The sequence below is a fragment of the Wyeomyia smithii genome, chromosome 2 (assembly GCF_029784165.1).
Source record: "Wyeomyia smithii strain HCP4-BCI-WySm-NY-G18 chromosome 2, ASM2978416v1, whole genome shotgun sequence".
Classification (NCBI taxonomy): Eukaryota; Metazoa; Arthropoda; class Insecta; order Diptera; family Culicidae; genus Wyeomyia; species Wyeomyia smithii.
This window is the reverse complement of record NC_073695.1, coordinates 38,732,180-38,749,537: the sequence shown is the minus strand read 5'-3', so window position 1 is coordinate 38,749,537 and position 17,358 is coordinate 38,732,180. Positions and strand designations below refer to the sequence as shown.

The window sequence follows — 17,358 nt, the reverse complement described above, 5'->3', positions numbered from 1 at the left end:
TGAGTACGATGTTATTTCCGCTCGTATTTTTTCTTCTTCTCTGCACCAACCGGTCCATTCCGCGCACACACACACCCACATCGACATGCATGCAGAGCCAGCAACATGCAATTTTCGAACTGCACTCTACGGCTGTCATGCAGCAAAAAGAAATCCTAAAATAGGATTCGTTCTCGGCATGGCAGCGAGTATTTCCTCACGCCTTCGAATATTTTTCCCCTGAGGGTGTGCGATGATGTATTGTTATGGAACGCCGCCAACTCCCCTCTCTTCCATTCGACTCTCATCTGCGTTTTTCAGTGGGTGGCCGCGTGCAACGCCATTAGCAAACGGCAAATGCACTTTTCTAGCTGGTGAAAGCAAATGTTCTTTTCTAAACGCTGCACCAGCAGCGAGACCGTTTTCAATGTGCAATCGTTGTACCGATTGGATAGGAATTTTCAGTAGATTTGATAAACGCTTGTGGAATTATTCGGGATAAGCTTATACTATTGTGCAGTTAAAAATATCACCATGCACATTCACGGTGCGCTGAAAATTCAAACGATTTCAACAAGAAAAAAAACTCTACTCACTTTTGCTGCCGATCGCCTCCCTCCGGCCGCTGGTATTCACCCCGATTGCCGTAGTTCTGGTTGCCCTGCGGATAGGACGACCCACCGGCGGCCGAAGAAGCCTGATGGTGATAGTCCTGGCTGCCACCACCACCACTCATGTAATTCCAGGAGCCCGGTCGGCCATGATCAGGCCGATCAACGGCTCCACCAAACTGCCCTGATGATGATGATGACGACGACGACGATGAAGACGACGACGGCGGGTAGGAAGGTTGTTGCTGCTGATGGTAACCCGGTCCAGTTCCGGTTGGTCCCGACGGGTATCGACTTGGGCCACCACCGGCCTGCGATGAGCAACACTCCGAGCAACATGGCCGATCCCGACCGCCGCTACTATGGTGGAATCCGATTGGTTGACTAGTGTGCGTTCCGCCTGCTGATCCCGTTGGACTGTCCGGATAACCGAAACCGCCGTGACTGGGCTGGTGATAGTGCGAGGACGAGGATGATGATGGTTGTGGTTGTGAGGGGTATTGCTGTTGGTGGTGGTGCGCGCCAGGTGCAGATGATGGTGCCGAACTCGGGGGCCGGCTTGCAAAATAATAACCACGTCCAGAATTATCAAAACCGGATGTTCCTCTGAGGAGGGAGTTTTTGTATGTGTATTTTTTATGTGTGTGTGTATGCGATTTGGAAAATGTTTTGGACGGTCCGTACGAGAGAAGCAGTTTTTTAATTGTAGTTTGATAAAGAATTTTTAGGTTCAATATAGCACGGTTAAAGCTTTGGCGTGCAGGCGAGGCTCTTTTTAGTGAATGCAAGTCGGCAGTCGTTAAAATAATCTACAGTTGCAGTGCTAGCTAACAAAAGCATTGATTCCCTTAAAGCGTGCGATTCTTAAACGTGCTGGTCAAATGTTTAGTGATTTTCTTTCTATCAATTTTTCAGAATGTTTCCAATTCGTTTCTAGAGTGCATTTTCAAAACCAATAAATTGTTTCTATTTAAACTACACTACAACAACAACAAGGTAGTACAAACCCCTCTTTTAATTTTAGGGACGAAGTTTAGAAAATTTAGAATTAAAATATATTGTTTCATCATCAAGATGTGGTGGCGTGGATGTTTCTGAAGGTAAAGCTAACTCGAAAAGAATGGGCATCATTAAATCCAATTTTCTCCAAATTCAGAAAGAACAAGAAACATTGAAGAAAAAATTAGTGACTTGAAGGTAATAAAAACTCGCAAATTAGTTAAAATTTAGAGGAGTACATTGGAAAACGATAGAAAAAACGATAAAAAATAACGTTACTCATTATTGTTATAAAAAATTCGAAGTTTCAAGAAGTGATTAGAAATTTGAAGATGTTTCGTTAAGGTAACACAACACTCGAAATGAAAAATCACAATTGTATTTGAAATAGACTCAAAATCAGTGGAATTATTCCAGCCAAAATCATTCCAGCTACAAATGTTCGTTTTGAATAAGGGGGAAGTTGTTGCAAGCATTTATTTTTGAATCAAACAGCAGGCAGGCCTTATCGAAACATTAAAAAAGTGGCAATAAAAGAAAAGAAAACATCAAAAATTAAACAAATTAAGATTGTTAAAAATCTATCCACGTTGAATGTGGATTACACCCAAGCAGCACGGCTAATCTTGTACATGCTAGAATTATCTGTTCAATCGATATTTGCATACATATTTTGTTTCAGATAGTTTTATCCTTCAAGTGGTGTGATTCGTGTAGAAAGCGACTGCAGGTTTTTGAGGCACTTGAGTACGAGACAGATTCAGCGAATTCATTAAGATAAGTGAAAGTTTTGTTTTGAATATCGGATTAGGGTGGGTTTTTTTTAAACTGTTTGCGGAACCCGGTTTTCCCAGACAAAAAGATCTCCTTGAGGTTCAATAAGCAACATATAAAAAATTTGATGAATTTCATGAAGGTCTAGAGGTGGTGCAGAGGGCCTAAAGGTCCAATTTGAAACGAAAGCCATTTTTCAACAAAACAGATACCTTATCGTTTTTGAGATATTTGCAATTTTAGTGTACACGCTTGCCATCTCGGAGTAGGTGATTATAAGGAAATGCACAAGGTGCCTGTGTAAGTGAACACGTTATGCCCCCAATATATTCTTACAATAGACATCATTGTTCCTTCAAAAAAAAAAAAAAAAAATCAAAAGAGAAAAAAAAGAGATTGGGAATAGGGAAAATATGAAACGACAAATGCTTTTTTCAGATTGAATACAAGCATTCGACGTTTCATATTTGTCTTTTTCCCATTGATTTCTTTCTCTTTTGCTCTCTTTTTGAAGAAACAATGATGTCTATAGTAAGAATATATTGGAGGGCATAACCGTTTTTGATATGTTGTTGGTTAACAACCTTGGTTTTTACATACTGCAAACAAAAGCGTTGAGAATTGTTCAAACTATTGATGACCAATAGATGAAATCAAGAAATTATGAGGCAGTAAATAAGATATAGTGTCGTTCCTGATTCACTGGCAAAAAATTAGAAATTGTTGCTTGGGATAAAAAATGTCAAAACCTAGGATCCTTTCTTATGTTTCACTACTCATTTATTCATATTAGATTTCGAAGGTCGTCTGGGGTAGATTTTCGGTCTCTGGGCATCCTGATTCCAGAAAAACCCACATTGAGGTATGTTTCGAAATTTTGGGCTTTTCTCAGAAAACGATCGTCGCTATCAGGGCTTCCAAAATGGTATCAGAAATTAGACTTGAACCTCTGTACACGCTCCTGTTTCCTTAGTGGTGCTGTTCTCGGCAAAAAATTGCCGAGACCCGGCAATAAATTTTAATCATGTCCAGTCTAATACACTTCAAAAACTAAGAAAAAAAAGTGCCAACTGTATTACAAAATTTTGTTTTTATATGCAAAACAAGAAGAGGACCCGAACGAACACATACGATTCGCATAGATTCTCTAGGATTCCTCACATTGGATTCGTGAGCGTTCTTGAAAAGGATTCCTGAAAAAAGAATCCTCAGGAATGCCCTGTGTATGGCTCTCAAATTGATACAGTATTTGATACTTTTCGGCGCTTTAGCTTGAATGTGAAAAATAGCCACCATAAACGTTGGTGCAACCATGAAATATTTCACTATCATGCATTGTTTAGTCTCCTTTTTTCCTTTATTCGTAAAAAAAATCCATCAGTCGCAATGAAAACGTGTTCGTTTGAATTTCATCGTTTCAATTTTTTGAAAATTTATTACTCTGAGTTCTGTTTTGTAAACTGTAATTTTGTAATGTCAGTTTGCGTACTGTACAGTAAGATTACGCGACTAGTAATGGGAAAAATTGCGTGACCGTGAACGATGGGCGTGAAATATTTCACCAGAGTATGACAGCTGTAGTAACGAGCTGTTTATAACCTAATGCATCTGAAATGGTGTTGAATGTTGAAAATGATTGGTTGTAATTTGTGAAGAATTTTATTAGTGAAACTGATTTTTACCAGCACTGATCCCAATAACGACAAAAAAGCAATTACATTTCTTCCAAAGTAGCTAATTATAGCATAATTATTGTCACTCGAACGGGGTTTTCCGTCGGATCCGTAGTATAAAAGAGACATCAAAAATTGCAAAAAAATCGTAACAACACAATATGTAGGGTCGGAAATCGTGAAACGGATCACCAAAAATCGCGATGTCTAATTTTTTCAAAAAATATTAAAAACTTCAAAAGTTTCACTCGGAAAGTTGATTTAGCAATTTTTATTGAATTTGAGTAAGTTTTTAAGTTGTTATTAGCATTTGAAATCGGAAAAAAAATTTTTTTTTTCAGGCAAAAATCAAAATAATAAATTTTGATTTACAAAAAAGAGTTGAATTTTTTTTATATTTTTTTAAAAAACTTGGAGTTATTACACAACTTTTAAATACTACAAGGTATACAGCCCTAGGGTTGTATGAAGTGGTGACGTGGGACTAAACACTGCAATTACTGTAATTACAGACACAATAAATACGTTTGTACAGTGATTTGCGTATTTTAATTCTTCAGCCTCCCTTTCGTTTTTCCAGAAATATATTCAACTACACTCGGAAAAACTTCATATACACTTGGTGATGTTGTGCCTGTAGTGTTTTTTTCTTGTGCAAACTATGATTAACAATTACAACGAAGTTAAAGTTCAAAAAGTTTCATTCTTGTTTTTTGCCTCATAAGTTTGTTTCATTTGCCAACAATTATATTTACTGTATCACGAAGACAACTAATATAAGAATAATGTTCTAATTATTATTTTATTTGTAAAGTTGAAATAAAAAAATATCTAACTATATTGAAATGTAAAAAATAAGATTCTGAATAAATCTTAGTAAATGGACAAAAAATTCACAAGCACTCGCCAGCTCTTACTCTTCTATAAATTAGTATTTTTAAGAACTTACTCATTCGGTATTATGTCGGTCATGGTTATCTAGTGAATATCGAGGATTAAAAATAAACAAAAACAACTTATAACCGTTACAAAAATGTTCAATTCTTGTTGAGTAATTTATGGTTTTTATGGTTAGCATATTCATGAGATAAACTACCATCAGTAGCAGCATTGCAGTTTCGATGGCACACGAATAAAAGTCGTACCAGCTACAATGATAGACGATGAGAAACTAGCGACGCTCATGTTTTCTTTCAAGACATCAGTTTCTATTGCGCTTTAACAGCAGGTTTAGAATATGTTCAAGAAACTTTCCGAAAACCTTTACCTTCGAGACATTAAATTAATCCAGGTTCATGAAAGCAAACATAAGTTGACCTCTTGGAACGGGAAACTCTGTCATTTTTTTGGGTATTGATGCAGGCAGAGAAAATCACAGGGAATGGTTGTCATCTATTCATGTCGTCTGTGCTAGGAATGCTCGCATGTGAATGGTTCATTGTTCGCGTAAATTTGTCCTTGACACGTTTTATCGATAGGCGGTAAAGCCTTGCAATAAAAAAATAATGATAACTAGCATATTACAAAATTGTTCAACATTTTATCTATCCAACAACATATTGGTTATTGTTATCCATCATGTGGTTGTACTGTTATTATCCTTTGAAATCTGACACAACATTTGCCAATTTCACTTACAATTTTACAGGATGCATACCTGTATAGAAAACAAGACGTAGTCCCACGTCAAAAAAAGTCCAGGATGGAGAAATGAAAAACAAAATTCTGAATGATTAAATCTAAAAAAAAACTCTAATTTCAACATGTTTTGAAATTTTTGTGTTCTAAATGACTTAAAAAGATTCGGACCGTCATTAAAAATTAAAACTCTCTTGGAACTGAACAATATAAATGCATCGGTCTGGAGTTATTTTTAATTAAAAAAAAAAAACAAGAATTTAAAAAAAAATAACTCGAAAACCTGCAAGTATGCACCGGCATTTAGAATGTTAATTACCAAGAGCTTTTTGAAAAATGGTGAAATCAGATTTAAAAAAAAAAATCTTCCGTAAAAAATTTAATTTTCATTTCTTCATCCTGATTTTTTTTTAAATTGCGTAATAACTTCAAGTTTCTTTGAAAAAAATTAAAAAAAAATGAACTCTTTTTTTTATATGGAAAAATTAGTGTTTATTTTTCTAGCCAAAAAAATTTTTTTTTTCACAGCGTACATTTTTATCAGGGTACGACTACCGGGAAAAACCGGGAGAATCAGGGAATATCAGGGATTTTATTTTTCGATCAGGGAAATCAGGGAATATCAGGGAATTCGAAAAATAATCAGGGATAATTTCAGAGGCTTGGGATTTTTTCACAAAGTATTTATTTCAGAGCATTCGATGTGGACGCTCACCAGCATCCCTACAACAACACTCAATAATAATTAGATTACTTGATTTGCTTTTTCCGACCCGAAAACGAAAGTAACAATCAATGCCAAATGAGTTCAAAATATGCAAAAAATAATCGATAATTTTAATTGACCGAAACTATGTCCTCCTACTTGGTTCAGCATACTAAGTATTTGTTCTTGGTAGAAAAAATTGTTGTACAGTAAAACATTCTGAGAATGTAACCTTGTACATGGCTCGTAACGGTTAGACAATGCAACGGTAGTGACTTTAGTGACCAAAATATCAAGAAAAAGTTACTTTAAATTTTTCGAAAAGTATCCAAATAAGTACTAACAAGTCATTCAGTAGTGCGCGCATTTTATGCTAATTACTACATTTTTGACGTAGGACTACGTTTTTGTTTTCTATACTAGATTACACTTTGTGAAAATAAAAATGAAACTAGCAAATGTTGCGTCAGATTTCAAACGGTTATAGCAAGCGAACGACTTAATGCATCTTAGTCATTTATATGTCGGTGGATAGATAAAATGTGTAACAATTTTTTGATATTATGTTCAACATTGTTGCTTTACTGCTTAATGGTGGAAAAGGTGAAAAGTTCCAAGGTCAAGCTTTCCCATACATTTCCCTTGTTCTTGGCTTGCTTCCCAAGCACAGATAACAATAACATGGACGAAATAAATTCCACTGCCTACTTATTTTGACTCAACAAAGTGTTTTGGTTTGTTTCTCTTTGTCTAAGCTGCGTGGCCACGCCTTAATGGTAAAAATCTACGCTGAACTCGATACAAAAGACTGCGTGTGGAAAATTCAGCTTCAGTTTAGTTTGTTCCACAATAGCGAGTGCGGTGCAGCTGTTAAGCTTTGCGACATTGAGAAACGAGAGCTGCATACGATTCAACTTCCAGGCACCGCGGAGCATGTTACCTGTATTCAGCACACGGCAGCAACAATAACCATCGTACGCTGCAGGATATTTTGCTGGCACAGCTACTGGAGGGCACAGCGGAGAGCAAATTTTATGCGCGGCCAACAAAATATTCATGGTGCGATTATCAGCGTTCTGTAGCACGAATTTCTAACTGAATATTATGGAATCGGTTCTTTTCAGAGCTATAGATGCTTGAAGATAAGAGTTATGAGAATTTTCGCAACTACTACTAATGTAAAATCTTCATGTATTCATGCATCGTTAGTTTTAAAATAACGACTATCAAAAATAAACGGTAGTGTTACCTATGAACAGTTTAGCGCAGCATATAATAATATTTAGTTTAGCATATATTATATATTTAGTCCTACGTCACCATTTCATACAACCCCTAGGGCTGTATACCTTGTAGTTTTTTTCGTAAAAACCAGTGGTTAGAGGAGATTTTTTTCCAGTTTCTTGCACTTCATCATCATCACGTTTACAATTCCTTCAGAACTTTTGACACACCTTCTAACATCGCCTGAGCAAGCTTCACCATCGCCATTGTCATATTCCAGTAATCAAAAATGGTGATTACTTTCTTGCAACCAATTGACAGAAGACTCAAAGACTTGCTCAATAGTTTGAATGTGTTCATAACTCGGAATATAGTGAGTCCAATTAAAGACGAAGTCACACGTTGATCTTTCGAATTAAATTTCTATTTTTAACAACGGCTTTTACCCGTTAACACATAAGTTCATTAGGCAGACAGTATGTGCAGTAGGGAAAGCAAAAAATGAGCGAACTGGAAATATGATCACACGTTGATGTTATCAAGTTTTTTTTTAGTTGGATTTAACTGGAACTAGCTTAAATGAGATTAAATCTATCATAAAAATTTTCAAAAATACCAAAGCACCTGGTGACATTTCAATTAAAGTTCTTTTTGAGAAATGCTCAGAAAGTGGTATCAAAAGAACGGGCTTGTTTTTTGAACCATTTGTAAAATAATTTTTTAAGGATCGGACATGTGGTTTAAAAGTTATGTAAAGAAACGTGTTTCAAACACTGTTTAAACTCACTCACTTTTCTTAGAGATGGCTGTACCGATTTTCATAGAGTTAGTGTCATATGGAAGGTCTTGTTGCCCCATGAGACCCTATTGAATTTTATTGTTATTGGACTTTAGCTTTGTCCGTTATGTATAATAATGGAAAATCAGGCTATGACAAGAAAAATGTTTCTAAGACTGCTTGAACTCACCCACTTTTCTCATAGATGGATGGACCGATTTTCACAAAATAAGTTGCAATAGAAAGGTCTAGTTGCCTGATAAGACCCTATGAAATTTTATTATAATCGGACTATAACTTTGTCTGTTATGTATCAAAATATAAAAGTTATGAAATTCCATTATCTCAGAAACTACACAACCGATTTGAACAAAATAGGTATCAAATGAATGGACTGTCTTCAAAACCCCTAAATCACGAATTTTATGGTGATTGAACATGTAGTTTGAAGGTTATGAAAAGAAATGTGTTCAAAAAACTTTTTTAAATTCACTCGTTTTGCCAAAGATGGCATGACTGATTTCAACAATCTTAGTTTTGAATTGAAGGTTTAGTTGCTGTATTGGTACCCATTACATTTGATTATAATACTGGTTGACAAAATCGAAGAAAACTGCTCTAAAGCTCACAATAGTTGCCCTAGAAATAAAAAGATTCACAGGAAAAAAATATTGAAAATCTATTCCCTTCTCTCAAAGATTTTACGACTTATTTCAACAAAACAAGTGTCAAACGAACAGGTTGTTCCTCAAACTTACAATTAAACAAAACCCAAAGGCTGTTTAGAATTAGCTGCTTTGATCAAAGTTCGAAATTAGGAGTCATTATGATAAGAAAACTATTTAATGAGTACAAATATTACGTTAAATTTCAAATACTATGGTCCATTTATTTCTTCAAATACAACATCAATATTCTAAAATCCAAAGAGTGGATATACCTTTATTGGATTATATTTGACAATTGAAGGATGTTTTCCAGAAACCGGAAGTCGCAAATTCGGATTTCAAAATGAAGTATGGAGCTGATTCCTGGCCTTTGAGCATCATCCCGGGTACTGAAAAACTCACATTGCGTAATGTCCCTTTTAGACTGGTTTCCAGAAACCGGAAGCTACTGTCTAGTAATTTAAAATAGCGTCTGAAGATGATTTCTGGCCTCCGGGTATCATATCGCTACCCCAAATCGTATTGGATGATATTTGTCACTTTAGGCTGTTGATCGGAAACTGTCGCCATCTTCGCCACCGAAATACCCAGATCAGGCAGTTCGGCAATTTTATGATGGATTTTATGATTATCAGGCTACCAGATGTGGTCATCTGGACTAAAAATACCACTGGGTATAATCCAGGTCTCAAGAACCCATATTGATTGGTATTTGCCCATGCAGTAATGTCAACTGCGTTAAAGAATTCAAATTAATGTATAAGGAACAAGATTTAATTATAAATTATTTGAAATCTACTGACTAAAGTTGACATAAACAATCTAAATATTTATACGCAGTATATGAGTACAAATCGTTTATACCACGATCAAAACCGAAATCGCATCATATATTTGAAAGGATTTAATGTTATTTGCATGTATATGTGTTAATGTATGTTGTGTGAATGTTATATTTTAAATGTTCGGTATAGTTGTGTTAACAAAAAAAAAAAAATAGAATAACAAATCCAGCAGAAATTATCAAAGTGTATTTTCTAAGTGTTGGTGTAAATCTATTAAAACAAATAATAAGCTCGAATGAGAAAGGCTGGGTCTCACCACTAGGTGGATTAATTTAGGTTTTTTTCAATTTTATCAAACTGGACGTGTTTCTCAAAAAAATATATTTTTGTTCAAGATTCAAGTTAGCGAGAGCGAAGCTAAACTGTTTTAATTACTGGTGAGAATTTTGGCAGGAACCAGTTTAAGTCTGATCCGTTTTAATTTATTGATTTAGGTGAAAAAACCTATGATAGTCGTAACTTAAATCAGTTTAAAATAAATTTGAATAGTCAGGGAAAAAAATTTGGAACTTTTTTGGGTATTTCCAGGTCGTTTGAGATGATTTTACTCTTTCATATCCTGAAGTCTGCTGATCTGTTGAAGACTTCTTAAAGGAAAAGATGTATGAGATTCTATGTACTTCTTAGGAAAAATTGCACTGGAAGTAATCATAATGAAATTCCCTTAAAAAGATATCGAAAACCAAAAATAAAAAATAAAAAAACATGTTTTCTTAGACTTCACGAAAAAACATTGCAACTTTATCAACAAAAAGTTTTCAAATGTTGTGTTTTTAAATAAAATTTATTAGACTCTCATTTTGTATCCGAACACGGCAACATTCAAGCTCATTTAGGGAGACAGTATATCTCCATTTCAAGTGTGCAAAAAATAAAAGAAATGTGTTAAGTTTTATGGAATGGTTGATTCAAGGTCATTATGCAAAAATCCCAATTTTGGTGCCGATCGGCTCACCCCCCGTCCTGTGAGACTCTCCCCTTTTTTGAAAAAAGTGCAATTTTTTGTCAAAAAGTCTCGTTTTCTGTTATTTATAGCTTCAAAAGCAAGATTTCTAGAAATAAATTGATACATGAATTTTGAAGAAAACTAATTGAGGATTCCAAAAATATATCAACTTTGAGCAACAGTGTTGCCAGAACTGTTGTTTTTAAGTTGAAAAATTAAATCGCATTTTCCGGCCAACAAGTATACTTTGATTTCATCAAATTCGACAATTGCATCGTATTGCTGAGAAAATTTTACCCTAAACGCACCTATTACTTAGAGGTATTATGAGAAAAACTCATGTATCAATTTATTACTAGACACATCACACTTGAGATGGAACGATTGAATAAGTAGATTTGAAGCCATATTTAATGACAAAACATGTTATTCGTAGTTCCATTCTGGAAAATTACACTTCCATTCTGGAAAATTACACTCGAAGATAACCAGTCTTACGAAACATGAGCCAGTTAGATATAATTAGATATCTAATTATAATGTAAGTCAATATTTGTTGTGTGATCCGCCACAACTCTAGAATATCTGAACCAATTTCTGCCAAACTTGGCTTATGTGTTCCTTATATAGAGTAGGTGGTCATAGAAGTATTAAAATAAGAAAGAACAAACCTTTGATAAGAAAGGGGTCTTAATTGATAAGTTTTTTTTTCAATCGATGAGTATGCATATTTTCTGGAGACTGGAAGTCGATGTCCAAACACCAGAACATAAATTTTAAATCTGAAGTAACGGGCTCTGGAAGGCTGTATAAAAGTGTGGAAAACGTTCTAAAATTTTCCAATATAGGTGAGAGAAAAATTTTGATCAGGAATCAATTGAAAGAAAAACAATTTTGTATAACCATAGAAACACGATTGCTATATACAAGGTTTGATATATTAATTTTCATAGGACGATATATTTTTGGAATGAATAAAAGTTATTAGGTATAATAAACTTTCAATTTATTTTTTTAAATAAATTATTCTCCTGCATGCTGGAGAGCCATCTTCAGCAGTTAATGATTCTGCTTAAATTAAAATCGGGACAAAAATTCTTCCTTGACATTGAACGGATGGAAACGGGATTTACGGGCCTGTTTTCATGTCACTAATAATACTATATCATATTCAGCCTAGGGGAACTGCTCCATTATTCATCTCAGCCCATATATTCATCTCATACAACATGCAAACATAATTGAAAACAGGAAAAAACGCATATTTTCTAACTAAACCAATCTGCTAATCCATGGAATGAATTCTTCTTAGTTCACTATAGATTTCTCATAAAGTAGAATCCCCAAAAACTCACTTAAAAGCTCTAAATTTGATATTATAGTCGGGCATCTGCACTCGAAAACTTATTCAATTCAATCATCCACCGCTACAACGGGACTCACTCAGCAGCCAACCAAAGTTTTTTCATCTCTAGCGGTCCACTTTTTATTCTAATCACTAAACAAAATCACTCACTTCACCAAGAATACTTTAATCTTTGAAATGTTCACCTTAAACTTTCAAGCAGAAATATATGAGATGTATTTCTACAATTCCTAAATTTCTGTAAACTGTATGTATTTTCATCCGTTTTCACTGCGTTGAAGAAAATCAAAAGTTGCCAAATCAGTTTCTGTTAATACGACAAAATCATACTGAAAATGTTGAATTATTCCGACATAATTGACATAAATCGACAGCACTGCAGTTGTTACCTAGGATACCAATTTTGTACGTAAACAACTACAGCGGATATCTGGGTAACCTACTACGACGGTCTACGGCTACGTTCATTCATGTTAATGTGATTTATTCTTGATTAACAGTTTGATGAATATGGGGGTGTCGTGAAGTGAATAATTGAGCAGTTATTCAAGTTTTGAGATGGATATGGAAGCATTGGGAAAAGTGGTTTGTTTTAAAAAATTCAGAACAAATCTAGCTAACCTTACTAAATATACAATGCAGAATGATTCCATAAGAACACGTATTTGTATTTTGTTTATTTGTTCAATGATTTCATGAAATTTTGGTGTTTAATCCGTGCGTTCTTCGTGAAAATCGGCTTAATAAGATGCATCGAGCAGTTCCCCTATTTAAATTTTACTTGTTCCTGACTGTGAAACAAGCTTGATTCAAACATGTTTTAAACTGAAGTTTTATTAGAAATTCGGAACCCTCTGTTTGGTAGAGAAGTATAGAAGCTTATTAACGTAAAAAGTAGAAGTGAATAGATTGAAAATAAACCGCAGTCAGGGTTTGATAATCATATATTGGCGATTATCAAATTACCACTGGAATTTGGAGTTTAAATAAATATTTTACATAAACACTGCTATAAATGACTTTAATATATTGGCCATAACATTTTGTTACCCTTAGAAAATAATTGATCGTTTTTTGGTTTTGTTTTTCTACTCGCTTCGCCTAGTTAGGTTCTTTAATTAATTCCGATAATAGCTGCGAGTAATTTCGATGCAATTTCACAAGTCTCCTATCACCACTTTCTACAGAGCAAGAACATTTCTGTAGCAGCAGAACTAGCAACTGCGATAGGGTCATTTCGATGCTGAGTAATTGGATCGACTTCAATTATTTTAATTAGGCTAATGGCAGGCATACTTCGGTCCAAACGTCCAGCAAATGCGTTAAATGAAACGAACTAATTTCAGCTTAATGACCATTTCGCGCTATCCTATACGATGAACGCTCAGTTACCCGCTCGCGTTTTCTCTTCGTAACATTAGGAAATGGTAATCCATATGGAAGTGGGCTTCGCTTGGATGGTATGTGGGTTGCAATCGTTCTTCTGTTACACGTTGGTTAGAATAACACAGGATAATTTACTCATTGAATGGTAGAGTATCGAGCGATTCGAGCATCCGTTAATCAGGTTTGGCCAGTGTTTGATAAACGAGCTCATGGGTTTCAGCTTTTTTCACATTTCATATTTTAATTTCGCTATCAGATATCATTTCATCGCATCAATACTTCCTATTTGTTCCCAGTTAGGTTTCCTCAACTGTTCGTTGAAATGAACAAATTACAATAATGTGTGGTTTTAGATGAAATTGATAAAAAAGCTAAATAAATCAATATAATTATAAAAAAATTTCAAATATGCCTAAAATTAAAGGCCCCTTTAGAAAGTAAAGATTTATAGCTTGCTTTTTCATAAATCAGTTTATTAGGCAACTATCACAAATTTCGAGAGCGTTCATAGTTAAACCGTATGCTATCAAAATGATGGATGCAAATTTTGCTTGATCGTCGCCTGGCCGTTCTAAAATTTTCGGAACCAAACCAATTTTTATAACTTTAGAAATTGCACCGTAAAGTGTCGCTTTTGCGCCTCGGTTCCAGCGAAACCACGAACAGGCTGTCATCGGCCGGAGAATCATAAAAAGTTTTAATCGTAGCGGAAGACTGTAAATTATGGGGGAAAATTAACGGCCCTCGACACCGCCAGGCCGGGCTTTGATTGGCACTACCAGAGCATTCAATTACGTGCCGAATTATCGTCGAAATGGGTATTCATTAGAAACTTTCAGCGAATTTTCATCGGAACAAAAGCATGTCATTAATCACAACCTGCTCGGGAAGTATTGATCTTCTTTGTGACGAGATCAGCCAGAACTGTATTGGAACTTTTCAAAATAAATAAGTATAAATCAAATAATAAATTAATATAAAACTGTTATACTCTAGCGTTATTCCCGACGCGGCATCACATTGTGTCGACAGTTTCCGCACTAGTTCCAGCAGGTAGAACCACTAGCCACTAGCATACTAAACATCACATTGCCAACTTTTCGCTCTCGAGTTGAATGAGTCAAAAGGGAAAACTTTCGACCATGCCAATTTCATCGAAAAGCTGTTATAACCTCCGACGTTGTTCTCGTGGCGGCCGGGTTATAAAACATGCGATGGGGCGGGAAGGGATAAAATCGGCGAAAGTTTGATCATTAAAAATGTGTTCGCAGCTTCCGTGTGGTGGCGCCGGCGATACTCTCCGTTGAAGAATCTCTTCCAGGTGCGCGCCCGCGCTAGAAGCTAACTAGCTTTAGTAGCATCCGCTTTGGAGTTTAGATAGTGTAGTTTGATGATTCACTTTTGTTTTTTATTGTCGTTCGCTGGAATGGGTTGGGTAGTTTTTTTTTCCTTTTTATTTAGCCTGTTCAACGCTTTCAACAAGCAATCGCCGCTTCTAGGAAGTTATAACTGTTCGACTTAGTTCGAGAATGAAACTCGGGTTGATTGAATCGTAGTGGTGAACATGAAGAAAAGAAATTTTAATTTGTTGAATTCATGAAGAAGCATGTGTATAATGATACTTTGATAGTTGAATATCTTAAATTTAATTCATTCTTATTTCCACATCTTTAATCTTAAATAAAATTTAAAGGAAAATAATTCAAAATGTTCATATGTTACTCAATTTGAAACATCATCCCATACTTTTTTAAAGGTTTGTTTCTCACTTATATTTTTACTTTTCAGTAAAAAAAAAGAAGAAGAAAACATAAAGTGCTGCTAGAAAAGTTCTTAAAATATTCTAAAACCAAAACGCGCCGAATGCGGAACCATATCGTTAAACGAAAATTACATTCAATTGCAATGTCTAATAAAACACGAGAATACAACATTGGATTCGAATTGACATTTCTCGCGTAATTTTTCAAAGGGACCTAAGTAACAATGACAGATTCTCTCATCCCTCACTTTGTTTCGTTAATTACGTCGTCATTATATATATATTTTCTAAGCTTTCTTCCCCTTAATCGAGAGATAGTAATACTGTCTTGCTTACTATGCATTGAGTGTTATGAAATATGGAAATAAAGCATTATTATTGATCAAAGAAAAAAGTAAACAAAGAGAGTCTCTCAATGTTAGATAGGTCGCTTTGAAAAATTACGCGAGATTTGATATGGATTTTGGATTAACGACTGAGGTCAAATTTAATAGGAGTTCGTATTCAGGATTTAATTTGAAATTGAGTTTCAGGTTGGATTTAGCATTTAAATGCAGATTTTCAGAACCAGTTAAGATTTGATTATATTAAAATAGGATTCACAGTTGTTTTTAGAACCTGGTATGAGACTGGGTTTTGAGCTGGATTGGATTTCGGTTTGGATTCATTATTTGTAAATTTAAATTAAGTTCAAAATTGGATTACTGTGTGGATTCTGTGTTGGTGACTCCACATATTGTTCGTCGCTCATATCCTGTTCCCATTTTGATCCTCTTGCTCTTCACCGTTTGATAGCACCTGAAAGTGATCTTTCCAAATCGTCGCAATCGTCGGTTTATTCGTAAGCAGGATGCCTTTCTTGTCATGACCACATGACCGGCACAGGAAAATTCCTGGTTCTGACTGTGTTGACTGGTCTTTAGAAGCTCTGCTCGTCATTCCAAGCAAAGTTATCTTCTGCGCTGGCGATCATATGCTCCTCGTGCTCACACTTCCTACGATGGTAGACTCCATTTCCGGCAGCTCTTCCCTGTTATGATGTCTAACCACAGTGAGCATGCGGCTCAATGAACGGTTCTTCTCGCCCGTCGCTCTCTGGCACTCAGCATCGAACCAGTTGTTATGCTGTCTTCCACGTGTTGTACCTACCACCTCTCTCGCACTTATTCCAATGGCACTGTAAATACTACTCAACAGCCCATCTATGTCTTCCACTTGTTCCTTCTACTGTTCTGCGATCCGTTGATCCAGCTCTCTGGCGTATTCTGCTGCCACGCCCCATCAGCTTTCAGCCGCTGAATGTTGAAACGTGTCGTCCTCTCTGTGCGAGATTTCAGCACGTTCGACAACCGTGTGCGGATCTTACAAACGACGAGATAATGGTCAGAGTCAATGTTTGGTCCCCGAAAAGACCTAACATCAGTAACATCCGAAAAGTGCCGACCGTCAATCAGTACGTGATCGATCTGGGAGCAGGATTCTCCATTTGGAATGGAGGAATGGCCATATGTAGTTCCTGTTTTCCACGTTTCGGAAACACATCTGGAGGCATCCAAATGGCCGTGGAGGAGGCCTTCGTACCTTTTAAGAGGGAAGCAGCGAGATTGGGGCTTGTCATTAACTCTGCCAAAACGAAGAACATGGTAGCTGGCAGAGAACGTGAGAGTCCCCGTGGTGTTGGTGCTAAGGTGGAGATAGATGGGGAACGATTTGAAGTGGTTGACGAATTCGTTTATCTTGGTACGCTTTTAACATGTGACAAAGATATGAGCCGTGAAGTGAAACGCCGAGTTGCAGCTGCGAACAGGGCCTTCTACGGACTACGTAACCAGCTAAGGTCCCGTAGTTTGCAAACTCGAACAAAACTAGCGCTGTATAGACGCTGGAGGAAGCTGATCGACGAGTGCTCGGAGTTTTCGAGCGTAAAGTTCTGCGATCGATACTTGGCGGTAAACTGGAAGATGTAGTGTGGCGCATACGCATGAATCACGAGTTGTACCAGG

At 36.0% G+C, this 17,358-nt stretch overlaps 1 protein-coding gene across 5 annotated transcripts in view; it reads right to left on the bottom strand.

Moving 5' to 3' along the window:
- LOC129724993 (uncharacterized protein DDB_G0271670) overlaps positions 1-17,358 on the bottom strand; it is an 82,496-nt gene that overhangs the window by 25,607 nt on the left and 39,531 nt on the right. For 4 of the 5 annotated variants that reach the window (XM_055680339.1, XM_055680338.1, XM_055680341.1 and 1 more), the window contains exon 6: positions 576-1,196. In XM_055680339.1, coding sequence (XP_055536314.1) covers positions 576-1,196 — 621 coding nt within the window. The remainder of the gene's footprint in view (positions 1-575; positions 1,197-17,358) is intronic. The other variant, XM_055680342.1, reaches the window with a different exon arrangement.